This window comes from Choloepus didactylus, chromosome 10 (assembly GCF_015220235.1).
Source record: "Choloepus didactylus isolate mChoDid1 chromosome 10, mChoDid1.pri, whole genome shotgun sequence".
In the NCBI taxonomy this organism is placed as follows: domain Eukaryota; kingdom Metazoa; phylum Chordata; class Mammalia; order Pilosa; family Megalonychidae; genus Choloepus; species Choloepus didactylus.
In genome coordinates this window covers 110,523,962-110,551,438 of record NC_051316.1, presented here as the reverse complement: position 1 = coordinate 110,551,438, position 27,477 = coordinate 110,523,962, and the positions used below count along the sequence as shown (strand labels likewise).

The 27,477-nt window shown below is 39.9% G+C and overlaps 1 protein-coding gene across 4 annotated transcripts in view; it reads left to right on the top strand.

Annotated features, from left to right (window-relative positions):
• The first annotated feature begins 3,562 nt into the window (after positions 1-3,562).
• PTBP3 (polypyrimidine tract binding protein 3) overlaps positions 3,563-27,477 on the top strand; it is a 131,968-nt gene continuing 108,053 nt past the window's right edge. For 2 of the 4 annotated variants that reach the window (XM_037798444.1, XM_037798443.1), the window contains exons 1-2: positions 3,660-3,778; positions 6,655-6,688. In XM_037798444.1, coding sequence (XP_037654372.1) covers positions 3,771-3,778; positions 6,655-6,688 — 42 coding nt within the window. In that variant the 5' untranslated portion in view covers positions 3,660-3,770. Of the gene's footprint in view, positions 3,779-6,654; positions 6,689-27,477 lie in introns of all 4 variants that reach the window. The other 2 variants (XM_037798446.1, XM_037798445.1) reach the window with 2 other exon arrangements.

The window sequence follows — 27,477 nt, the reverse complement described above, 5'->3', positions numbered from 1 at the left end:
AAATTATTCCCCTCTTCACCATCAAGAAACTGGTAATACAGAACATAAAGCTCTCATGCCAAACCAGGTTACTTGGGAGATATCTGATTATTCCAAAAACTCAGAAACTTCTGCTGAGATCATAGATGGTCATGGTTCTTCCAAGCCATGTGGGCTTTTGGTCTAAGAAGAGCTAAATTCTATTCTATCTACTCCTTAGTTAGATGAGCTCACAATCCAATGGAACCCAATCCATGAGAAGTACTTTGAATTTAGGACCAAGGGACATGGGAAAGGAAAGATTTCACCTTGTTTTCTATTGTGAACTGTTTTCTTACATGTAGGCTTCTATTGTAAAGCTGGTTAATTTTAAAGTTCTGTTAATTTTAGTCAGGCAAGCTGTCTTTATATTGCAGAGTTTTCAGCGTTTTTGTTAGTAATATGGACAGTGTAAGAAAGGGTTAAGTTTAGCTTTCACATAAAGGCAACAGAGTAGGGAAAATGGAAACTAAACAAGACTGGCTCAAACGGGCCCGCGGTTAAAGGGAAGGAGAGCCCCCCAGAGTGGCGCTAGCTAGAATCAAAGGCGGGAACTCTCGGGGGGGGGGGGGGAGGAATTTAAACTAGATCAGCTCTCTCGGATAGGCTGTACAATTTAAAATCCCAAAGGCCAACTAATTAGCTCTCTTGGATACGCTGTACCCTCTGGAGTATCCAGCCAATGGAGAAACAGGGCAGGGACTTGCGTGTTAGACTTAGGATATAAAATGTTGCTGTGTTCTATTGTTTGGCGTGCCTGCCATGTTTCTTTGGTGGTGTGTCCACTTTTGCAAGATCATGAATAAATTCTTTTCTACTCTGCAATCGGGTGAGCGTTTTTAGGTATAGTGCTTGCTTCTAACAACAGTGAGTTTTGGTACTCATAAAATTTTTTTTTTTTGTGGTAACATATATACAAAATAAACATTTCCATCTTAACCACTTTCCAGTATATAATTCAGTGGTGTTAATTATATTCAAAATGTTGTGCTATCATCACCACCATTCATTACCAAAACTTGTTCATTGCCACAAACAGAAACTCTGTACCCATTAAGCATTAACTCCCTATCCTTCCCCACCCCTTTAGCCCTTGGTAACCCGTAATCTATTTTCTATCTCTATGCATTTTCTTATCATAGGTATTTCATAGAAAGGAAATAATACAATATTTGTCCTTTTCTGTCTTATTTCACTCACCACAATGTCTTTAAGGTTCATTCACAGTGTAGTATGTATCAGAACTTCATTCCTTTTTTTTTTTTTACAGCTGAGTAATGGTCCATGGTATTTATATAACCACACTTTGTATATCCATTCACCTGTGGTTGGACCCTTGGGTTGCTTCCATCTTTTGGCTAATGTGAAAAAGGTTGCTATGAATATTGGTGTACGAATAACTGTTGGAGTCCCTGCTTTCAATTCTTTTGGTTATATAACCCAGAATTTATTTTTTAATATTGAAATCTGTTGGCTGTCTTAAGGCATTGGGGTTAGAGAGACAGAGCCTTTTTTTGTTGTTGTTAATAAAGAAACAGTGTGAATTGCTTGTTTTGGCAATATTTATCACATTTGAAATGCTTATACCCTTTGTTTCACAATTCCACTTCTAGGAATCTGATCCTCAGACACAGTCATGTGTGTAAAGATGTTCATATATGATGTTCTTTGCAACACTGTTAGTTATAATGGATAGTTAGAAAGATGTGAATTTTTACCATTTTAGAAATGGTTAAATAAATTATCATATAAGAAATTATAAAATACTAAATAGTATTAAAAATAATTAAGTAGATGAAAAGTACTGATGTGAAAACATCTTCAGGATTTTTAAGTGAAAAAACAGCAAATTAAAAAAAGTTAAAGGTCTAGAAGGATACACGCAAAATTGCTACAGTGACTATTATGGGTAGAAGGTGGTTTGGGAAGAAAAAAATTATAACATTTAGTATTTAGTAAATTGTTTGAATATTCCAAATGAGTATGTATATTTGTATTACTTGCGTAGTTAAAAAAAAACGAAGGAAATTTCATCAGAATATATTCCAATACAACAACAGTAAGATTTAATATCCATCTGGCAATGCAAGATGGCAGTGTTTAAAACTGCAAGTTAACATTTGGAGTCAACATACAAAATTAAATATATTTAATCTTTTGGAAACAGGGAGTAAGGTTAGATACTTTTAAAATGATCTCCTTGAATGAGCTAACCGAGCTATTTGAAAATTGTTTTCTGCCAAAAACAAAAGAAAGAAACTGACCAAAGTATCCATTCAACAGTGAAGGCTGGAACCTGATTTTCGTATCTGTCCCGGCAGTAACTGGCACATAGTAGATATTCAGTAAATACTGACTGATGGACGAATCCAGTTTAAATCTTTGTAGCAGTACCTACTTATTTACAAGAAGGAAAATAACGATGATAGACTGAAGTTACTGTTACATGCTTTTCAGATGAAAAGGCTGAGGGGGAAACCTCTTTCTACTCAGGAGGTTAAGAATTTGGCTGAGGATAGCGTTTAGCGACTCACGATGATCTGTGATCTGTTTTAGTGATATGTAAATTGAAAAATCACTAAATTTCAGAAATAGGATATTAAAGGGGAAAAAGCCAGCGAATTGTCACTAGTTACAGTATTTTGCTCCTACCAGAGAGAAGTGCTTTGGTGGCAAATGTTTCCTGGCTGTGAAATTATGGACAAATCGCTATCCGTGCTTACCCTTTCAGCTGAAAAATGGGGATAACAATCCCTCCCTCGTGGTTTTTTTTTTTAACAGGGAAGAAGGAATGAGAAAACTCATAAAATGCTGGCAATATAGTGGCCATTCCATATTTCTGCAATGAATAGTTCATATAAATTTAATTGCACACCGCGTCGCATCAAAAAAGCACCCAGAGACTACAATTATCTTAAAATTCAAATATTCTGAAGTCCGGACAGTCCCCTTCCTCTCGTTCACCTTCTGTCCGACTACTCCTAAGGGCTTGGGGCGGGAATCCTGCGCTGGGCGGACGACCCGGCCGGCCCAGCAAACGCCGGGGTTCGCCTCTGCTCGGGTCTGAGGCCCCGCCTTTCTCAGCCTGCAGGGCCCGGGGCTCCGAAGACACCATCCAGCGCCTGGCCACAGCCAGTCTCGCCCACCGAGGCAATCCCGCCGCGGTTGTGTGGTCCTCGCGGAGCGCTCCTACACACTTGCTGGAATCGCGTCCCCAAGGGTTTTCCCGCCGGCCAAAGGACATGCCCAAGCCAGGCCGCCCAGAGAAGCAAAGCCGGAAGGCCCGCGGGAGGCGGGGCGGGCAGCACAAGGCGCGCGCTCCCGAGAATGCAGGCGGGAGGCTGGGGTCCACCCTGGGAGGGCAGGCGCGCAGGCGCGACGGGACGAGGGGCGGGGAGGCGGAGTCTCGGGGTGACGGCAGGAAGAGGGCGCCCTGGAGCCGAGCAGAAGGGCGGCCGAGGGCGGGACCGAGGGTGGGCGCGAGCGTAGGGGCGGGCCCCGAGGGAGGGCGTCGACGCTAAGGGAGAGGGCTAGGTGAGGCGGGGACGCGCTTCGGGGAGGGGAAGGCGGGGGCGCGACGGTGGCGGGAGCGTGCCCGATCCCCGCCCCTGTTTCCCACTCTTCTTCCACCTCGGACCGGCCGGGGCTTCGGAGAGTCTCGGCTCGCCAGTCCCTGGGGCTGCCCTGTTGCCGCCACCTCCGTTCGCGGCGAGCCCGTCAGTCCCCGCATAGTGCGCTTCTTCATCTGGGCCATGGATGGGTAAGTGCTAGGCGGCGCGGCGGCCTTGCCGAGCTGCGCTTGCCCCGCTTCCTCTCGGCGATTCGCGCCGAGGCCGGGGAGCCGGGCGGGGCGCCGGCGGCGCAAGGAGCGGCCTCGGCCGAGCCCGACGGCTTGGCTTCCGGGCGCCTCCATGGGGAGCCCCGAATCGCGGAAGGGGGACCATCGCAGTCTCTCTTTACCCTCACGCGGCTTCACCTCTTATCCACCCTTCACACCCCCACTGGGAAGCGAAGGAAAGTCCGGCCGAGAGCCGGGGGAGCCCGGCCACCCCACACTTCCTCTCAGAAAATGGTGCGCGGCGCTCGGGGAGGCGGAGGCGGTGCCGTCGCTCGGGGCGGGCGGGCGTCCTCCCGCTTGGGGAGTTGCTGTTTACCGGTGAGGTGGAGCGACCGGTGGAGCCTTCCCCGGCGGGAAGGCGAGCGGCCGCGTCCTTACACGTCTGGGCGGCGACTGGGTCCCGAAGCCAGGCCCCACACCGGGCTCGGGGCCGCCGGGAGGCGGGCCGAGGTTTCCTGACTTGTGCTGTGAGATGTGTTAACAATTTCTGTATACCGGGCTTCTGGACTTGGTGACCAGGGACGCTTCCTCTCTTCCTTCCTCTCCCTTCCCCCAAAAGAAACTTCCTGAATTCTCTGCCATGTATGCAAAATATTAAGTGCAATTTTCGGGAAGATTTCAGACATCAAAATTTAAAGGGATCGGCGACCAGAAAAAAAAAAGATTTAGAATCACTGTTATAAATGTTCTTCGTCAGTATCGGGTTGGAGCTGACATTTTAATATTTAAAATATGTACACCATTAAAAAAAAATCCCCAGTTTCTATTATAGACTGCAAATCTATTCCCATTATGCATTGAGGTTTTGTTGGCCCGTTGTCTACTTTTGATGACAAGGTTTCCGTGAACTTCTCGGTTGTAGAATATATGGGACTTGTTTGAACCGTAAAAGCCGTTTACATGCTGCCATATATCATTGTTGTCATGCTATATAAAGAAGTTGTAGTTTTCCGATAATTTTTGCTCTCATTAGATTTCATTTATCTACATTTTACGATATTAAGTTTATTTGATATGTCGGATTAGATCATTTGAATACAGATTGCACGCTGCTACAGAAATCAGACAAAATGCAATTTTAGATTTTATTTATTGTTGTGATCTGCTCTTAAAGTGATTCCACTGTTTTCATTGTTTAATTGAAGCTTATCTGAGAGCATTGTTGCAAACTCATTTCAGATTACCTTATTCAGTTACATATTTTATCTGTGCAAAATTTTACTATTGTGTAATTATGACAATATTTCAGTTCAGGAAGGCTGTGAAGTTAGTATTTCAGTATGTGTAGTTGAATTGTCCTTAGATGGTCTGACTTGAGATGTGGAAGCAAACTAGCTTTATGTGTCTGAAAATTTACAGTAAAGAAGATTGTAGAGTTAATGCGTCTTTGTTGTTAAACTCAAGAGGGACAACCGAAGTACAAACTTACTCTTTTTGATAGTGTTTAAGAAAGTAAACTTCCTTTCCCCATTTGTGGTTTTAAAGCTAAGAATGAGTTTATTGGTTAAGTATGTGGGGAAACGATACAGATTCTGGAAGGTAAGTTCATTTGGAAGTTCAAGTAGGAGCACGATTTACGCTTTGCATCAGGACCGCTAACCATAGTATTACACAGTCTTATTTTTTATGCAAAAAGAACATCAGAGTTATTTATCACATTTAAATTTTAGACAGATGAAGTTTAAGTTTCAAAAGTCTACAAGGAAGAACAAAATCTTTGATTACTGCTTAAAACAATTAAATTTCCATTTTTAAACAATCCAGTCATATTTGTTTACTTTTATGAGGTAGTTATGATTTGTCATTTATTAACAATATGTAGAATTTAGTTAAAACTTTCATTAGGAGGTATGGAGACAAAATCTTAACTGAAGATAGTTTATTTGGGGTTAGAAAAGATGGATTTTTGTATGGCCCAACTTTATATAGGGGTTTTTATACCCTAGTGTTAAGAAATGTAGTTTTGAACACAGTGAACTTTTGACTTCATGGTGCTAATTAAATTTCTACATTTTCCCATAGCCTGAGCCTAGGAAAGATCCTTTTTCCTTATTTTGAAGAGTTAAAAAGCAAACAACAAACCACCAGTTATCATATCTTTGTAGTTCCTCCTCAAATCCCAAGTTTAGTAACTGTCTTTGTGTGTGTTCTTTTTCTCCTAAGGAAAATGTGTATACTTTTTTTTACCTAAGGAAAATGTTTACACTTAAACAGTTTTGACTTTGTTTCTTAAAAAAACAAGTCTTTTCTTTGAAATTTTTGATGTCTGAAACTTGATGTTTGTGTTTATTTTAGTTCTGAGAGAGTTAGCTGTATTTTGATGAGCAGTTTTGGATGGTAAATGCACAAATTTGCAAGATGCTTTCTATTTCTGTGAAATCCCTGCACTGGTTTCTTTTCATTTAAAACTTTAAATATGACAATTCGTAGCAGTGATATCAAAGAAAGAACTTTGGTGATTTTAAGTTTTGGTTTAGATTTCTAAAATAGAAGTAAATAGGTAACTATATACTCATTTTATTGAAGCACAACTATGTCTGAAATTTTCTAAATATTAAAATAATTTGATTTATTAATTATTTCTTACATTGCTATTAAGGTTTTGCTTTTGTACTCTGCTGTTGCTAGACTGTCCTATCACTTTTCTTTGTATTAACATTTCACAATTCATGTACATTCTTTTTATTATTTATGTTATAATGCTTTTTCTTTTTTTCTTTAGTCTAATTATCTCTGTCTTTTAAAAACTCGTTCTCTAACTTTGTTTTCCATTTTCTCTTTTTACTTTTTCCATACAGTGTTGTTACAGATCTTATAACAGTCGGTTTAAAGGTAGGAATCTTTTACTATCATTTCATAAGCATTTTTATATCTTTGTTTTGGCATTTTTTTCCAATGGTGAAACATCTCACCTGTTCATAAAATTATCTGTTTTGCTGTGTGATAATAGTCTTTCATTTTTTAGTCTGAAATACATAGACCTGTAGCTAAGTCTGGATTTTATATACTTAAAAAGAGGAGCTACAGTATCATCTTGCATACATAAAATGTGAGCAAAAGTTTAGCCCAACGTTTCACTTGAATTATCAGGGTGGTTTTTTTTGTTTCTTTGTTTTTGTTTTGTTTTGTTTTAGCAGTGAAATTCCACCTAGGCTCTGATTTATTTTCTCATGTCCTTTCATGGATGTGCTTATGAGTAATAAAAACAATGATAGCAACTAATGTTTCTTCAGTTTTTCCTATGTGCCAGCTGTTTCACATGTATTTTCACTAATCATTAAAACAAAACTGCAAGGTAGGTATTAATGTTCCCATTTTAGAGATGAAAAAAAGTAGGTTCAGAATGTTTGTGTCCAAGGTGTGGTGGACTAGAGTTCAAACCTGTGTCTTCCTTGTTCCAAGACCTCAGTGAACTTTTTTTTTTTTCATCATACCTAGCTGCCAGCAGTGAGGGTTTTCTCTAAAAGGAGCAGCAGGAGAGCAAGACAATTCATATTTTACAAAACTGGATCTTCTAAGTTATAAGTCATTTCAGTTTTATCAAAGTCTTATTAAATTTTTAAATATGTGTCAACTAAAAGAAATGTAATTCGGTATTTTAAGGTTTCCTTTAGTAATTTGGTATTTGAAATAGCTAAATTTAGAATCAAGTTCTAGTGGTCACTTAACAGTTCTCATTACTGTAGAAAGTGTAAAGATAAGTAATTCATCTTTATTATGTGTATTTTAAATATTGTAGACTGACTTATATAAAGTTGTTCCACCACTTCTTATTAACTACATCTCTGTTCCTTGTATTTTCTTGCTGGTAATTTCAATATTGTCATTTCATTTACGCTTTTTGTACTTGATAGTGGGGCTCATATTCTTAAAAACACTAAAAAAAATAAGCGTAAATACAGCAAACAGCATTTGAGACTAACAGTAGGATGTTCAGGACTAATATAATTGGGAACTGCTATTACTGCTTTTTGGATTTGGGTGGAGTTGACTTGGTTTTGCAAACTTTGATCATATTTAGCAGTTAAAAATAAATGGAGGAATCTCTTTTGGGGGGTTATGAATTTTTTTCTTAGTAGATATTTAGATCGGTTTCTCACTTGGGAATAATCCTCAGAGATTAGAAACTGCAGGCTCTACCATGTCTAGGATCTCTTGGGTGTTGAGGTGGGTCCCAGTGGGGGACAGGGGTATTTAAAACGGATGTTTGGTCTTATCAGAAATGTGTAATTGATTCTAGAATTTTATCTGGTAAAAATGAATACATGGGAGACATTTAAAAAATTATCATTTTGGAGTTGAGGAATATTATGTTAAAGGACTGTCATGCCTGTTTTATTGTGGGGAAACTACATGAGGCACAGGAACTATATTTGAATGCATGATTTGGATTTCTGACTACATGTATATTAAGGCAAGCACATTAAGGATCAGATCCTGTTCTGAAGAGAACATAAACTGATTCTGATAAAGAGAGATAATTGATTAAGTAGGAAATATATTTTTTATAGACTTAAATATTGGTAATGTGTTATAAAATTATTCATTGTATGGAGAAATTTCTCATGAGTTTGTTCTGCTTCTTTCTTGGATCCCATTCAAGGAAACTTAGTTACCAAGTAATAGAAAGGCCAGTAAGGCTCATATTTAGTTTAAATTGTGTGAAGGGTGATAAACCAAAATTGGTGAATTTAAATGAGTCCTTCAAGAATGTCAGTTCTTTATCTTCCTGTTTTCCTGCCTGAATATGGTAACACAACAAATGGTTTTAGCCGGTGGCAGGAGTGGATTTCTGGTTATGCTCCATTAAGTTGCTCTCTTAGATTCAGAAAAGTGATATCATAGGTTTTGTTTTTAAGAATTGAAAATATCCTTAAATATCAAATTCCATTATTTTAGAGAAAGGAAACTGAGCTTTTCAGAGATTAAGTGATTTGTGTCATGAGGGCAGAGACTTTTGATGTTTACACTACTGTTTCCAGTGTCTAGCACATAGTAGGCTCTCATAAATACTTGATGAATGAATGAATGCCAAATTGCCACATGCTAGTGACATGGGAGATCTGTGCTGGAACCCAAATCATATGATTTTGCTAATGTTTCTTTTAGGTATACAGTGAGAGAAAATTACTTTCATTTTTAGATTAGAATTTTCTTGAAAACAGATAAACCTTTTCAGACGCTTAGGGTCATACCATGTTTAAGATTTACTTCTACCTAAAGATTGTATACTCTGAGTTTTCTGGGCAGGTTATCAATTTTTTACCAATGCCTAAATGAAGAAAATTAGCTTTTGGTACTTCTCATGAAATATTTGTTTCATTTTTTTCATTTTGAAATGCTTGTTGAGAAACGATGAAAACTAATTACTATCTTTAATATTGAGTTCATTTAAAAGAAAACCAACTGAGTAATTATGAATAATATTGGACATGTTTCAAGAATTTTATTATACCAGATAAATCTAGATGCCAGCATTATGGGTACGTTTGTGTGTGTGTACCTAAGTGCATTTTAAATTTCCAGCTTATACTTAATTATTACTACCTAGCTTATCTTGAATTCAAATATTTCCCGTATTCTTGGTTATTTTTTCAAAATACTGTAGTAGCTATTAAAACAAACTTTTTTTTAAAATAAATTTTTATTGTGGTCACATATGCAACACAAAATTTCCCATTTTAACCACTTTGATATGTTCAAAAGCAAATGGATTTTTAAGTAATGATCTTCTAAATTAATTATGTTTTAGCCATTTTCCAGTTATTTTCCTATTTTAAGTGATGAAAATAGAGTATAGAAAAACACACATGTTGAGGAAGGACCATAATTGACTTTCTGTACTTACACCTGTCACTATGTAGGAAAGAACAATACAGTATATTTAAATTAATTTTGAAGACCCATTTTTTTATATTCTTGACCAGGGACTATTAAACTACAGCCCCATGGGCCAAACCCAGCTTGCCACCTGTTGTTTTTTTTTTTTTTAATTAAATTCAGTTTTATTGAAATACATTCACACACCATACAATCATCCATGGTATACTATCCACTGTCCACAGTATGATAACATAGTTATGCATTCGTCACCACAATCTATCTCTGAACATTTTCTTTACATCAGAAAGAACCAGAACAAGAATAAAAAATAAAAGTGAAAAAAGAACACCCAAATCATCCCCCCATCCCACCCCATTTGTCCTTTAGTTTTTATCCCCATTTTTCTACTCATCCATACACTAGATAAAGGGGGTGTGATCCACAAGGTCTTCACAATCACACTGTCACCCCTTGTAATCTACATTATTATATAATTGTCTTCAGGAGTCCAGACTGCTGGGTTGGAGTTTGGTAGTTTCAGGTATTTACTTCTAGCTATTCCAATACATTAAAACCTAAGAGGTGTTATCTATATAGTGCATAAGAATGTCCACCAGAGTGACCTCTCGACTCCATTTGAAATCTCTCAGCCACTGAAACTATTTCATCTTATTTTGCATCCCCCTTTTGGTCAAGAATATACTCTCAGTCCCACGATGCCGGGTCCACATTCATCCCCGGGAGTCATATTCTGCGTTGCCAGGGAGATTTACACCCCTGGGAGTCGGGTCCCACGTAGTGGGGAGGGCAGCGAGCTCACCTGTCGAGATGGCTCAGTTAGAGAGAGAGGGGGCCACATCTGAGCAACAAAGAGGTACTCAGGAGGAGACTCTTAGGCACCATTACATGCAAGTTTAGACTCTCCTTTGTGGTAATGAGCTTCATAAGTTGCCACGTGTTTTTGTAAGTAGTTTTATTGGAACACAGTCATGGATTTGTTTACATTTACGTATTATCTATGGTTGCTATCACTGAGATGGCAGAGTTGAATGGTTGTAACTGAAAAGAGTTGACTAATTGCAGCAGAAATCATATGACCTGCAAGACCATGAAATGTTTACTCTGTAGTCACTAAAATATTTACTCCTTTATGGAAAAGTTTGCCTTAGACTGTGCTTGACTGTAGAAAATGTAGGCCTTTGTCTTAAATCCTTTTTCTTTTAAACTGAGATGTAATTTACAGAGTGAAAGGCACAGATCTTAGGATACAATTCAGTAAATTTTGGCAAATATAAATACTCGTGTTTCTTATATCCCAGTTGAGATAATAGAACATCATTCCAGAAAGTTCCCTATTGTCACTTTCTGGACCCAGACTAGATGACTGGGTCCCATTGTGGATTAGTTTTGCCTGTTTTTTGAACTGTGTATAAATGAAATCATGTAGTATAAACTCTTTGGTATCTGGCGTATTTTGCTCAGCATGATGATTTTGAGATTCATCCATGTTGTTTTACATATCAGTCGTTCATTCTTTTTTATTTCTGAGATTAAGGCCATTGTGTGAATATACCGCAAGTTTTTTTGTTTTTGTTTTTGTTTTTTTTTTTTTTGCACCACAAGTATTTTAAAATCCATTCTCATCTTGTTGGACATTTGGATTCTTTCCAGTTTGGGGCTATTATGAATTAAGCTACTATGAACATTTGTTTCTAAGTCTTTGGGTAGATAATATGTTTTCGTTTATCTTAGATAAATGCTTAGGAGAATTGCTGGGTGATAGAATACATTTGTGTTTAACGTTATAAGAAACTGTCACACTGTTTTCCAAAATGTTGTACCTCTTTACACTCTCACCAGCTTTGTATGAGAATCGGGGATGCATCACATCCTTGTATCACAACCCTGGGTTGCCAGTCTTGACTTTTAGCCATTCTAGTTATACTGGACATACTTACTGTGCTAATGCTTCTGCTCCTTTTTCTTTTTCTCTTGTTCTGATATTACAGTTACATCCGTGTTATATCTTTTGCATTTGTCCCACAGTTCTAAGGTGGTTTTTTTGCTTTTTTCATTTTTTTTCTCTTTTCATTTCAGTTTGTGAAATTTATATTGAAATATCTTCAAGTGCATTTTTTCCTCATCCATGTCTGGTCTACTGATGAGCCTATTAATCATTCTTTATTTCTGTTATAGTGTTTTGTTTTTGATTCTTAGCATTTCCTTTTCATTCTTTATCTTAGAGTTTCCACCTTTCTGTTTAAATTACCCATCTTTCTTGTATGTTGTCTACTTTTTTCCTTAACATATTAACCATGGTTGTTTTAAATTCCCAATCTGATAATCCTAAAATCTGTCTTAACTCAGTTTGGTTTTGATGCTTGCTTTGTTTCTTCAGACTGTTTTTTTTTTCCTTGCCTTTAATTTGCCTTGCGATTTTTTGTTGAAAGCTGGTTATGATATATCAGATTATAGGAACTGAAGCAAAGGCCTTTACTGTGACGTTTTAAGTTAATGTGGCTAGCAGTTGAGCTATGTTTAATGTTTGCCATAGCTGTAGGTGCCAGAGGCTTCAAATCCTTTAGTGTTCTTGTTTTTTTTCTCCTCAAATAGAGTGTGAGCCTTACAGCTCTTTCACCTGTAATCCACATTTGTTATATCCTTTTGATGTGGTGGTGAAATGTTGGGGAGAGGAAGCATTCTATATCCTATAATTAAAATTCTCAGTCTTTTAGTGGTTCTGGATCTCTGGGTTATGATCTTCACAGGTCTTTCTTAGTCCCGCCCCCGATTCCCACCCCCTCTTGGGTGTGATAGGGAGTTGGAGTTGGGGAAATGTATGGCTAAATTTTACCCTGCAGATTAGGCCTTTTATTATAGAGAACACTCCAGCATATTTCACAATGGTTACCTTTCCCCTCTCCCTGCCAGTGACTGGAAGGGATCTTCCTTGGCTCTTTACCATGAGAGGGTGGTGGAATTCCTGGAGGTAAAACCCAGGAAAATGTGGGGGGCTCTCTATAAAACTTTGGGTTCCAGGAGTTTCTCAGCCTCCAGCAGTTCCTCAAATTTACCATTTAAGTGTTCCCACCAGTTTATGACTCTAATGGTGTCTGCTCTGGATAAGATGTAAGCTGACATCTTACCTCTAGGTTTTAGGGTGGCAGTTTGCTCTGTGACCTCAGTTCTTTGATGGGTCCAAGAATAGACATCGATTTTCAGTTTGTTCACCTGTTTTCATTTTAGAAAAATGGAAGCGTCAATTTCCAATCTCTTGTTGGAGCTAATCCAGAAATTCTGCCCATTCTTTTAAATAGGGTTTATGTGCATTTCCTATTCTGGAAATAAATTCATTGTCAAATATATGTACTCTGAGTATTTTCACTCAGTCTGTGGCTTATCTATTTATTAATGATGGTGTCTTGGTAAACAGAAGCATTTAATTTTTTTAATTCAGTTTTATTAAGATATATTCATACATCCTACAGTCATCCATGGTGTAAATCAGCTGTTCACAGTACCATCATATAGCTGTACCTTCATCACCCCAATCTATTTTTGAACATTTTCTTTATACCATAAAGAATAAAAATAAGAATAAAAAACAAAACTAAAAAAGAACACCTGAATCATCTCCCCCATCCCACTTCAATCTTCATTTAGTTCCTGTCCCCATTTTTCTACTCATATTTCCATACACTGGGTAAAGGGAGTGTGATCCACAAGGTTTTCTCCATCATGCTGTCACTCCTTGTAAGCTACATAGTTATACAATTGTCTTCAAGAGTCAAGGCCACTGGGTTGGAGTTTCAGGTATTTACTTCTTGCTATTCCAGTTCACTAAAACCTAGAAAGAAACATCTACATAGTGCATAAGAATGCCCACGAGAGTGACCTCTCGACTTCATTTGAAATCTCTTAGCCATTGAAACTTTATTTTGTTTCATTCCACTTCCTCCTTTTGGTCAAGAAGATGTTCTCAATCCCATGATGCCGGGTCCAGGTTCATCCCCAGGAGTCATCTCCTGCATTGCCAGGGAGATTTACACCCCTGGAAGTCAGGTCCCACTTAGAGGGGAGGGCAGTGAGTTCACCTGCCGAGTTGGCCTAGATAGAGAGAGAGGGCCACATCTGAGCAACAAAGAGACACTCGGGGAGACGCTTAGGCACAGTTTTAAGCAAGTTTAGCCTCTCCTTTGCAGCAAGGAGCCTCATGAGGGCAAACCCCAAGATAGAGGGCTCGGCATACCAAACCGTCAGTCCTCAAAGAAACTTTTAATTTTGATAAAATCTCTTTTTTTTTCTTCTAGTGGTTATGGTTTTCTTTGTTTTGTCTGAGAAATCTTTGCTTTTCCGAAAGGTGTGAAATATTCTTCTATATTTACTTTAAGAAACTTTGTAGTTTTAGCTTTTATGGTTACATCTAAGATGAATCTCATGTTTTTGTTGTTGTTGTTAATTATAGTCTCTAGTTTGCATTTATTGTATTTTCCCCCAATATGTCCCTATTTTTGACACCTTGCAAGGCTGACATTCATTTGTTCTCCCTTATGTAAAAACATATTTGTACATTTTATCACAATTATTTGAACACTCTAGGTGTCACCGAGTTATATAGTCCCAGTCTTTATCTTTCCTCTTTCCTTCTGGTGTCCCATATGCTCCTAACCTTCCTCTTTTCAACCATATTCATAGTCATCGTTGTTCAGTGTACTTACATTGCTGTGCTACCATCACCCAAAATTGTGTTCCAAACCTCTTCACTCCTGTCTTTTCCTATCTGTCTGTAGTGCTCCCTGTAGTATTTCCTGTAGAGCAGGTGTCTTGTTCCCAAATTCTGTCATTGTCTGTTTATCAGAGAATATTTTAAACTCTCCCTCTTATTTGAAGGACATTTTTGCCAGATTTAGAGTCTTGGTTGGTGGTTTTTCTCTTCCAGTATCTTAAATATATCACACCACTTCCTTCTTGCCTCCATGGTTTCTGCTGAGAAATCCGCACATAGTCTTATCAAGCTTCCTTTGTATGTGATGGATCGCTTTTCTCTTGCTGCTTTCAGGATTCTCTCTTTGTCTTTGATGTTTGATAATCTGATTATTAAGTGCTTCAGTGTAGGCCTATTCAGATCTCTTCTGTTTGGGGTACGCTGTACTTCTTGGATCTGTAATTTTATGTCTTTCATAAGAGATGGGAAATTTTCGTTGATTATTTCCTCTATTATTGCTCATATTTTTCCATTCTTTTCCCTATCTGTTCTTTTGTGTGTAGGCTTTCAGGTGTCTTTTTCTCCAGTTCCTGAGTGTTTTCTTATGCCTCTTGAGATCTGCTGTTGTATGTCTCCATTGTGTCTTTCCTCTCTTGTGTTGTGACTTTCATTTCCATAGATTCTGCCAGTAGTTTTTTCAAGCTTCCGATTTCTACCTTATGTATGTCCAGTTTTCTTTATAGCCTTCATCTCTTTTGCCATATCTTCTCTAAACTTTTTGAATTGATTTAGCATTAGTTGTTTCAATTCCTATATCTAGTTGAAGTGTAAGTTTGTTCCTTTGACTGGGCCATAACTTCGTTTTTCTTAGTGTAGATTGTAGTTTTCTGTTGTCTAGGCATCTGGTTTCCTTGATTACCCCAGTCAGGTGTTCCCAGACCAGAACAGGCTCAGGTCCTAGAAGGAGGAAATATTCAGTATCTGGTTTCCCTGAGGGTGTGTCTTAGAAGATTGACACATCCTTTGAGGCCTCAAGCCACTGTGCTTTTCCTAACCTGCCCAGCAGGTGGCTCTTGTCAGCCTGTAGCTCCTGACTGGTGTAAGGAGGTATGGCCTGTGGCTGTTTTCCCCCAGGCTCTGGGGTCTGGTTCTGAATGGAAGGCGGGTAGTAGAGCTGGGCATCACCTCTTTCCTCTTAGGGGAGATACCCCCCCAGGGAGATTTCATTTGCATTTAAATAGGTTCTTTGTTTCTCTGACTTTGCCATCTCCACCTTGTCTGGGTTAGAGTGCTTCCAGCTGAAAATGGCTGAGGCTTTTTTCACTGAGCTGCTCAGGTTGAGAGAGAAAAAGGGACAGAAAGTCCCCTTTCAGGGTCAGTCCATGGCCCCCAGTTTTTCACCCGTTGGCAAGTGATAGCACCGGGTCCTCTGGGCTCCCCGTCCCGAGAGAGAGAAGTCCCCTGGCTCTTTAAGGTGAGTCATCACTAAAAGCCTCTGTCTCCTTGTTGAGGATTTGCAGCTTGCATTGAGCAGTCCACATTTGCCGGTTAAAACCCCAGTTGGAGCTGGACTGAGGTGTATTCGCTTGTTCAGAGAGTTCTGCTCTGTATCACAGTGAGGCTTTGCTGTTTGGGCTGCCATGGGGGAAGGGGGCTCCCAACTTGGATCCTCAGTTTCTACTCACAGATTCCATTCTGCAGTTGGAGCATTTCTCCCAGTTCAGATTGATGCACAATGTGTAGACAGTCACAGTCATCCCCCAACAGTTATTCCAGATCATTTACTAGTTGTTCTTGGTTGTTTATTAGTTGCTCCAGGGGGGACTAACTAACTTCCACTCCTCTCTATGCCTCCATCTTTTCTGATCTTATGTTTATTTTTGTGTATGGTGTGAGATAGAGGTGGAGATTCATTTGTTCCTATATGGTTTTCCAGTTAGTCCTGCACCATTTGTTGAAATTATTTTCCTTTCTATATTGAATCATGGTGGCATCTTAATTTGAAAATCAGTTGACCATATGTGAGTGGGTCTGTGTCTGCACATTCTATTCTTATCCATTAATCTGTTAAAATTGTACTGTCATGATAACAGTAGGCTTATAGTATGCCTTAAATCAAATAAGTGTTGGACCCCTGACTTTGTTCTTTTTCAAAAAGGTTTTAGTGATTCTAGGTCATTTGACTTTCGTTTAAAATTTTAGAATCAGCTTGCCAGTTTCTACCAAAAAAAGAAAACATGCTGGTGTTTTAACTAGGATTGCATAGAATCCATAGATCAATTAGGGAGAAATTGACATTTTAACCATATTGAGGCTTCTAATTTCTGAAATGGAGTATCTCTCAATTTTTTTGTTCTTTAATTTCTTTCAGCCCAGTGTTGTAATTTTCAGTTATGTTTTGTGCATATTTTTAAAGTGTATCCCATTTTTCTTTGCTAATGTAAACAGTATTTTGTCAATGTATAGAAATATAATAGACTTCTGCTTATTGAGTTTGCATCTTGTGACTTTGCTCTATTAACATATTCTATTAGTAGTTTTTTTTGGGGGGGGTAAATTACTTAGGAATTTTTATGTACATGTGCATATAATCATGTCATCTATGATTATAGTTTTCTTTCCAATATGGATGATGTTTCTTTTTCTTGCCTTATTGCAAAGTGTAGGATCTCCAGTACAATGTTAAATAGAATTGGTGAGAGGGAGGGAAAATCCTTTGCCTTTTTCCTGCTCAGGGATAAAGTAGTCAGTCTTTCACCGTTAAAGATGTCATTAACTGTAGATTTTTCTTAGATACCCTTTACAGAGTTGAGGAAGTTTCTTTCTTTTTCTGGTTTGCTGAATATAACTGTTTTAAAAACATAAATGGGTATCAAATTTGTGCCTTTAAAGGAATTTGTACATTTCACCTAGATTATTGAATTTATGTGCATAAAGTTGTTCTTTTTATATATATATATATATATGCATTTCTGTATTTAATTTGTGTTTTCTTTTTCTCCTGACCATCCTAGCTAGCAGCTTTCAATAATATTAGTCTTTATGAGGAGCCATTTTGTGGTTTCATGTATTTCCTGTATTATATATTCTTTGCTATCTCATCAGTGTCACATTTTATCATTTCCTTCCTTTTATTTACTTTGCATTTAATTTTTTTTCTTGATTTGAGATCTTTTTAAATTTAATAATTTAGTGGTATAAATTTCCTTATATCCACTGTTTTAGCTATAAACCACAAAGTTTGATTTGTTGCTTTCATTTTTATTCAGAGAAAATTAAACTAAGAAAGTAGAAGGAAGGAAGTAATGAGTAACTTAGATGAAATGTACATACTCTTTGAAAGACAGATCACCAAAAGTGATATGCATTGGAAAGGGTTCCCTCGTATAATTTCTAAAAGCACTTGTAAAGGATTGGTATTATTTATGCCTTAAATTCTTGATAGAGTTCATCAGTGTTGCTATTTGTGGATGGCATTTTCTTATGGGAGGGTTTTTAATCACGAATTCAATTTATTTAATAGATGTGCTCGTCAGAATTTTTGTTACTTTAGCCGCATTTTACAAACTTTAATAGTATGTGTTTTCATTTTCACTCAGTTCAAAAAGCTTTCTACTTGTCCTTGTGGTTTCTCTTTTGACCCATGGGATGTTTAGAAGTGTGCTTTTCTGTCTTTTTGTGCTATATATATATATAATTCTATTTTTATCATAGAACATATTTTGTATCATTTCAGTCCTTTTTCATTTCTTGAAATTTGTTTTCAGGTCAAGCTTATGGTCTATCTTGGTGAATATTCTGTGTATACTTGAAAAGAATGTGTAGTCTCTTGTTTAGTGTAGTATTTTATAAATGTCAGTAGGACAAGCTGGTTGAAAACTCAAGTCTTTTATATCCTCCCTGATTTTCTTACTGCTTGTTCTGTCAATTAATGAAGAGTCAGGAATGTTGAGATTTCCATCTGTAGTTGTGGATTTGTGTACTTCATTTTAGTTCTGTCACTTTTTTTTTCCTTGTAAGAACATTGTTATATTTGTACCATTAACAACAGTCATTTGTCGACAACAGGGTTCACTATGTTATACAGTCCCATGTTTTATCCTCTAGCTTTCCTTACAGTGACATACATGACCCTAAACTTCCCCTTTTGACCATAATCACACCCAGAATTCAGTGCTGTTGGTTACCTTTACTGTAATGTGATACCCTCATCTCTACTCATGTCCAAACAGTCACTCTTATTAAAAATTCTGTACAAATTAAGCATCAGCTTCCCATTCTCTACCCTCTTTCTATCTCTTGGTAACCTATACTCTAGATTTTAGCTCCAAAAGTTTGCTCGTTTTAATTACTTCATGTTAGCAAGACCATACAATATTTGTCCTTTTGTGTCCTCAAGGTTCACTCATGTTGTCACATGTATCAGGTCTTCATTTCTTCTTACAGCTGAATAATATTCCGTTGTATGTATATACCACGTTTTGTTTATCTGTTCATCAGTTGATGGATACTTGGGTTGTTTTCATCTTTTTGCAATTTTAAATACCGCTGCTGTGAATCTCAGGCTGTAAATGTCTGTTCATGTCCCTTCTTTCAGTTCTGAGTAGTATACTTAGTAGCGGGATGGCCAGATATGGCAGTTCTATACTTAGCTTCCCAAGGAGACACCAAGTATCTTCCACAGCGGCTGTACTATTCTACATTCTCACCAACAGTAAGTTTTCCTATTTCTCCACATCCTCTCCAACACCTATAGTTTTCTGTTTTCTTGATACTGGCCATTCTGTTAGGTGTGAAACATTACCTCATTGTGGTTTTTGGTTTTGTTATTTTTTGCTTCATGTATTTTGAAGCTCAGATATTAGTTGGATTCATGTTTGGGAGTGATAGGTTCTTCATGAATTGACCTTTTTTGTCATTATGAAATGTATGTCTTAATTTTGAGTAATACTTTCTATGCTTAAGTTCCTTTTGTCTGATATTAAAGTGGCCACTCTAGCTTTCTTATGATTTAGTATTTGCATGATACTTCTTTTTCCTCTTCTTTTTTTGGTATAATCTATCTATGTTTAAGATAGGTTAAAGAACATATGAGACAAAGAGACAACAAATAGCAAGGTGGGAGCCTGAATCTATTTAAAGGATAGGTTACAGAAAGACTGGCTTCTGGCTTCTTCCTCTCTTACTTTGTCACTTCCTCACTTTGTTAAAAGTGAACTGCCGTGTTGGAAGCTGACCTATGGAGAGGTTCATGTACTGACTGAATCCTGCCACCAGTCACTTGCGTGAGCTTGGAAGTTCCTTCTTTCCCCTCACCTACCAGTGAGATGATTGCAGCTTTGTGAGAGAAGCTTAGCCAGAACTCAAAGCTAAGCCAATTCCTAACTCACATAAATTGAGATAATAAATATTTGTGGATTTAAGTGTATAAATTTTGGGTTAATTTTTTAGCTTAGTGTAACTACCTACTTCAAAGGGAATAAATATTAATTGTAATGAGTATACATTAATGTATGTAATCTGTAGCAGTAGTAGTATTAATAGTTTTACTATGAATAAATTACTCAGATGAATAGTAAGTAGCTTATTAATATTCAAATAAGATTAAGTAAACACAAGTACTTTTTGGTTGTAATTCAATATGTGTATGACTACCTTCTATAATCACATCTCTTTCTCTTTGTATATGTGTACATACACACACACACACACACATCTGATGAATCTGTGGAGTGAGTTGCTACAATGATGCGTCATGGAAAATAGGTTCGGGGCACAACAGAAACGTTCAGTAAACAATCCTTTTATTACTTGCATAGATTAAACAGTCCAGAAACAGCATGTAATTTCCTTGTCACACAGCACAGAGTCCACGAGAGGAGGAAAGAAGTCCCATCATGGCCAGTCTCCTGAGGTGGCTGAAAACTGCTTTTGGTTGGGGTTGATAGATGTCCTACGTCATGCTGGAGAAGAAAGACAGATCTATACTTTTTGAGTGTGGTTTTTATCCACCTTTGGTGGTGGGAGCCCTGCCACTGAATTCCTGTTCTGATAAGCATCTGGACCTGCTTGTTCTGAGTTTCTGGATTTAAGGTCTGGCCAAGCCTTTTCACTAACACTTAACATCTCCCCAGGTTGTGGAATGGTACACAGTAGAAAAGGAGGTGGGGGTAGTGGAAGGCCAGAGAATGGCTCCTTAGTGTGTGCGTTCCTGACTTCCCCAGAGAAGGAAGTAGGAATAGGTGAGGACTGGCCTATGGCCTTCATCAATGTTGGCAATAATGGTTTGGGAATGTCATTAGCTGCAGCACATTAGGAAGGTTTCATTTATGTATGCTGTTCTAGTTTGCTAATGCAAGTTACAGTCTTAAGGCCATAAAGTGCCCAAGGTAAGTCATCAGCAATGGGGTACCTTCCCTGGAGGATGGCCAGTGGTGTCCGGAAAACCTCTGTTAGCTGGGAAGGCATGTGGCTGGCGTCTGCTCCAAAATTCTGGTTTCAAAATGGCTTTCTCCCAGGACATTCCTCTCTAGGCTGCAGTTCCTCAAAAATGTCACTCTTAGTTGCTGTTGTGGTGATTTTCCTCTCTTAGCTTCTCTGGAGCAAGAGTCTGCTTTCAACGGCTGTCTTCAAACTGTGCCTCATCTGCAGCTACTCTCTCAGCTTCTGTGAATTCTTCAAAGTGTCCCAAAGTGTAGCTCCTCTTCAAAATGTCACTGTCAGCTGCACTGAGTTCCTTCTGTTTGTCAGCTCATTTATATGGCTCCAGTGATTTAATTTAGACCCACCCTGAATAGGTGGGGTAACACCTCCATGGAAATTATCCAATCAGAGTCATCACCCACATTTGGGTGGGGCGCATCTCCACAGAAACACTCAAAGAATTGCAATCTAATCAACACTGATAACATCTGCCCACACAAGGTTACATCAAAGATAATGGCATTTTGGGGGACATAATACATTCAAACCAGCACATATGCCATTACTCCAAGCAGGGTGATCAGGCCTGTCTGAGTTGTAGCCATACTCCCTTGCCGCCTGGGAGACAGGTGAAGGGGACCCACATAGAACCTGTTTATAAACTTTGCAGCTAGTGGGCTTGCCTTGGATTTTAGTTACTGCCTGTTCCACCACCTCTGTTATATTAACTCATGTGTGGCAGGAAGTTTTAGCAATAGCACATATCCCTCCTTGTTGGGCTAGGAGGATGTTTAAGGCAATGTGATTATTAAACATTGCTTTGCCTAGAGAGAAATTATTTTGCTGAGCCTGAAGGACTTGTGCTGTGAACTCAGCAATGCCAGTTAAGGTGGCTGACAGATTGCATGTCATACGTTCACTGCTGAACAAACTGGAAAGATGACTGAGCCTTTCGTTAGTTTCATTGCATCAAGAGTTGTTGCATATTGATGGGTTGCAGAAGAGGAATACAGAGCCAACGGCTGTGCCATTATCCTTGCCCCAGGGACTCCCTGATGTCAGTCTAAATGTGAGGCACGAAGATCAACTTCTTGAGTGTAAATCTGGACTTGGCAAAGAGGAGAGAGAGAGTGAGGGATCAGATGGCAGATCCAGGCATCTCATGATTCCTGCTACCATGATGGCCCAGATCAGCTGGATGAAGGTATCTTCCTTCAGTTAATTTGGTAGCAAACAGGAGAAGGGGACAGTGACTAGTCCTAACAAGGTGGTTGTGCAACCACTTCCCACGGGAGACACTTTTCTCAGCATATTTTCAGTAACTTATTTTATCCTTCTTAGGCTACCAGTCTGTCTGTCCCTTCCCCTTTCCCATTGATCTGAGTGCCTTATCCATATCTTCCAGCCCACTTCTACCCCTTCCTGATAGATGGAAGTTGTTAGGCCCTCTCAAAGATGTCTTATGATCATTTCTAAGGGGACTGATGGACCAACCAGAGGTAGGTATCGCCCACTAACCTCCAGCATGTGTCAGGTCCTGTGGGTTCCACCCACTAAATTGTCACCCCATGTGTGTTAAGTACTTCTAAAATCCCTTCTGATACCCCATCCCTCTACCTGGTGACCCTAACCTCCCATCATTCTAGGAATTGTGTGGCGGGCGTAATGGGGTAAAGTGTAGTGATCTCCTGACCGCAAATGAAAAGGAGTCCCAAGTGGCGTGTCCTTTTGTTCCCCCTTTTGGGGCCAGTCCTCATCCTGATGGGTGTAAGGCTGAGCATGCCGCAAAGCCTGTGTTCCTCCTCCACTGTCATTCCCTGCTTGTGCTAGGAAGAGGGATAAGGTCATTGTTCCAGTTTGCTAATGCCGCTGTTAATCAAAATACCAGAAATGGATTGCCTTTTTTGAGGGAGGTTTATTTGGTTACAAAATTACAGTCTGAAGGTCATAAAGTGTCCAAGGTAAGGCATCAACAATTGGGTACCTTTACTGAAGGATGGCCATTAGTGTCCGGAAAACCTCTGTTAGCTCAGAAGGCACGTGGCTGGAGTCTGCTCTGGAGTTTGGTTTCAAAGTGGCTTTCTCCTATGATGTTCCTCTCTAGGTGCCTGCTTGCTCCTGGGTTGTGTTCTCCAAAATGTCTCTGTAAGCTGCAGCTCATCAAAAATGTCACTCTCAGTTGCTCTGCGTCTGGGCCTGTGTGGCTCTTTTTAAAGTACTCCGGTGATCCAATAAAGACCTACCCTGAATGGGTGGGGCAACACCTCCATGGAAATTATCCAATGAAACATTTCACTCACAGTTGATTGAGTCACATCTCCATGGAAACTCTCAAAGGATTCTAATCTAATCAACACTAATACATGTACCCCCACAAGATTGCATCAAAGAACATGGCATTTGGGGGGACATAATACAATCAAACCACATTCCACCCCCTGGACACCAAAATGACATGATATTTCCATATACAAAATACATTCATCCCATCACTTAAATCATTTCATTAACAATAGTTAAGTACAAGATACTATCAAAATCAGTTACAGGTGTGGTCTGTACTAAAGCAAAATTCCCTATGGACCTCTGAAACGTAGAACAAGTTATACAAAGGAGGAACAGTCATAGGCTAAAAATTCCTATTGCCATAGGGAGAAACATAAGAAAAACAGGGTTTAAAGGACCAAAACAGTTCCTAAAACCCGCAGGGCAAACTCCATTAAATTTCAAAGTCTGAGAGACATTTATTGAACGACGTTGCATCCTTTGGGCTTGAGAGAGCGAAAGTCCAACCCTTTCCAAGGGCATTCTCAGTAGTCTTTTTCTCTCCAAACGCTGGGGCAAGTGGACATATCCACACATTGGGGAGACCATCTTGGCCCCACCCTCTTCAAACATTGGGGTGCCACCTGGACTCTGCCTCTCTGGGGCAAAGGCTTTCCCCTTTCCAAACAGTGGGGTGGTGGCCAGTCTCTCCCCAATCCTCTGGGAATGTGCTCCACCCTCTCTGGGGCCTGGGGGTCCGCACTCTTTCTGAGCATCTCAGGGGTCTGCACTCTTTCTGAGCATCTCGATGGAAGGTCCACCTTCTGCCTCCGGGGCAAACTCACCGTTTCCACATGTATGGACTGTTCTACTCCCAGCCTGAGACCTCTTGACTCCAGACCTCGATTTCCATGATTCTGTCCTTGAAGAAATTTTTCCTTTAATTTGTGTCTTGTCTGTCCCTTCCAGTCCAGACTGGCAGTGGCTCCGTATATACAGATCTCACAAATATCTGGTTGGCTTGGCATCTAGCACACAGGGGTCAAAACCTTCGGACAATAGGACTTTCCACAGATCCTTTCTGGATAACTCCATCTCCAATCTTGGCTTGTACTGAAATGGCGGTTGGGTTCCATGTTTGGTTAAATCCTCACGTGGGCTGTAGTTTCTGTGGTTTCACTTTTTGGAGGCCCGGAATTTTCCAAACCATCAGTTTCTGGTTTCTTTGAACGCAAGAGCTTATTTTTCAGCTTATCCCTCTCCTCTCACATTTTACTATAAGCTGCAAGGAGAAGCCAGACCATACTTTTGATATTTAGTGTCGAAATTCCTTCACCTGAGTGTCGCAGCTCATTGTTTTCAAATTCTGCCTTCCGTCTGACACCAGGACACAATTTTGCCAAATTCTCGGCAACTTTAAAACAAGGATCGCCTTTCTTCCAGTTTGCAGTGACACATTCAACATTTCTGCTCAAGGCCTCATCAGAAGTATCTTTAGAGTCCATATTTCAATAAACAGTCTCTCCAAAGCAATTTAGGCCTTTTCTATCAAGCTCCTCACAATTCTTCCAGAATCTTCCCCTTATACATTTGAAAAGCTGTTCCAACATGTTTGGTATTTGCAAGCTCAGCAGCACCCCACTTCTCTGGTACCAAAATCTGTTCCAGTTTGCTAATGCCACCATTATGCAAAATAACAGAAATGGATTGGCTTTTATGAAGGGGGTTTATATGGTTACAAAGTTACAGTCCGAAGGCCATAAAGTGTCCAAGGTAAGGCATCACCAGTTGGGTACCTTCACTGAAGGATGGCCATCGGTGTCTGGAAAACCTCTGTTAGCTCAGAAGGCACATGGCTGGCATCTGCTCTGGAGTTCGGGTTTTAAAATGGCTTTCTCCCATGATGTTCCTCTCTAGGCGCCTGCTTGCTCCTGGGTTGTGTTCTCCAAAATGTCTCTGTAAGCTGCAGCTCCTCCAAAATGTCACTCTTAGTTGCTCTGCATCTGGGCCTGTGTGGCTCTTTTTTTTTTTTAATTCATTTTATTGAGATATTCACATACCATGCAGTCATACAAAACAAATTGTACATTCGATTGTTAACAGTATCATTACATAGTTGTGCATTCATTACCAAAATCAATCCCTGACACCTTCATTACCACACACACAAAAATAACAATAATTAAAGTGAAAAAGAGCAATGAAAGTAAAAAGGAATACTGGGTACCTTTGTTTGTTTGTTTGTCTGTTTGTTTTTTTCCTTCCCCCATTTTTCTCCTCGTCCATCCATAAACTAGACAAAGGGGAGTGTGGTCCATATGGCTTTCCCAATCAAATTGTCACCCCTCATAAGCTACATTTTTATACAATTGTCTTCAAGATTCATGGGTTCTGGGTTGTAATTTGATAGTTTCAGGTATCTACTGTGTGTGGCTCTTTTTAAAGTACCCCAGTGATCCAATAAAGACCCACCTTGAATGGGTGGGGCAATACCTCCATGGAAATTATCCAGTGAAACATTTCACTCACAGTTGATTGAGTCACATCTCCATGGAAACACTCAAAGGATTCCAATCTAATCAACACTAATACATCTACCCCCACAAGATTGCTTCAAAGAACATGGTGTTTTGGGGGACATAATACAATCACACCAGCACAATCATGTTTCCCTTCTGGAGAACTGCTGAGCCCAGCTTCCAAAGGGCCTGCGTAGTGCTGTCCATCCAGTAAGAAAGTTGTCAGGATATAGACGTCAAAGCTCCTTTTTCAGGCAGTCATTAAAGTTCTCCACAGTGTTGGCTCCCTGTGGATGGTAGGTGACATGGAAGGTCCATCTAGTTCTGTGGGTCTGGGCCTATAACTACATTGTGTCAGAATTTCCATGTCCCATTCAGTGGTGAATCCCATCCAACAGTGGAAGCCTCCATGGAAGATTCAGCTCTCTCAGTGATGTTACTGTGGGTAAGTTCACTGTCCTCATCCTCCATCTTTCAGGCAGAGTTCATTCTCTCCTTTCACAGGTGTAGCTCTGGCCTCATCAGGTGCAAAAAACAACTCAATGCATCCCTTATTAGCTAGGTCATTCCTGTGATGATATGGTCCCTTGCCATGTGCACCAACATGGATAGCATAGATGGTGCCTTTCCACACTGCCAATTGTTTCCAAAGGTTACTTCCCCACACTGGGGAACCTTTAGTTCTGCAATTGTGTTCCCTCCATGATCCTGACCAGACTGCTAAGCCATTGGTGACGGCCCATGAGTCAGTAAATAGATACACAGGGGTGCTTGGGTCCAAGTATTCCAGGGTTAAGAGGGCTGCTTGCAGTTCAGCCCATTGGGCGCTTTTTCCAGTGCCAGAGGTAGTATATAGTTTGCCTGAGGAGGGAAATAGCATCTGCTGCCCGGTAGATGCCAGATGGCTTCAGCTTGGCTGATCCGTCAGTGAACCAGCACTGAGCATGTGGTGGGGCATCCTTGAGTCAGGGTCCTCTGGATGCCAGTGTAGTAAGGGAAGAGCCCTTGTCTGGTGTTGCAACAGGATCATCCTTGAAGTTTCTGCGACTCGCTCATGCAGGCTTGTCACTCCCTGGGGGCACAGATGAGCATGATCCTGAACATACCACTTCCATTTGATGATATTCTGTTGCTGGGCCCTGGCTGGGTTCTGTTCTGATTACCCAGGACCCAGGGCATGTTGGGAATTTCTAGCTTCAGTTGGACCTGAGAGTTCTGGGTAATCTTTGCTGTTTCCACCAAGGCCCAGTAGTGCACCAGAAGTTGCTTCTTGAAGGAAGAGTGGCGCTGGGCTGCGTCTGGGGACTTCTGGTCCAGAAGCCCAGGAGTCTGCAAATTCCTGTTGCTGCCTCCTTCTGTCAGAGGGAACAGTTGGCATGGGCCCAGGTGGCAGAAAACCAGCTTGAATGGAGATTCAGGCTCTAAAGGTCCTAGAGACAGGGTGTCTAAAATGGCCTTCTTTATCTCTTGCAGGGCCTGCTCCTCCTCCGTTGCCCAGTGGAAAACAGCTTTCCACATCACCTGACAGGGATGCCAGGAGGATACTGAGATGAGGCCAATATGCCAATAGCATTATGTCTGAGATTGCAGGTGCCAAAGGGCCACTTCTGCATTCAAACCCCAGTAATTTATAGTCACCTACCGTGGCCCACTCACCTTTTTCATTGGCCATATATCAGGCTGTTATAGGCAGAGAGTGGAGGGGATACCTGCAGATAGAAGGGCTTCTATGAGCTGGTTAGTATCTTTTTCCCCACCAGAGAGGCGATACTGTTGCTGCTGGACAATGGTTGCAAGGAGACGGGAACACAGAGGGCACAGTCACTTGCCCAAGTACAATAGATAGAATTTTCAGGAATGGGGGCATGCATCCCTGCAGTTGCCTC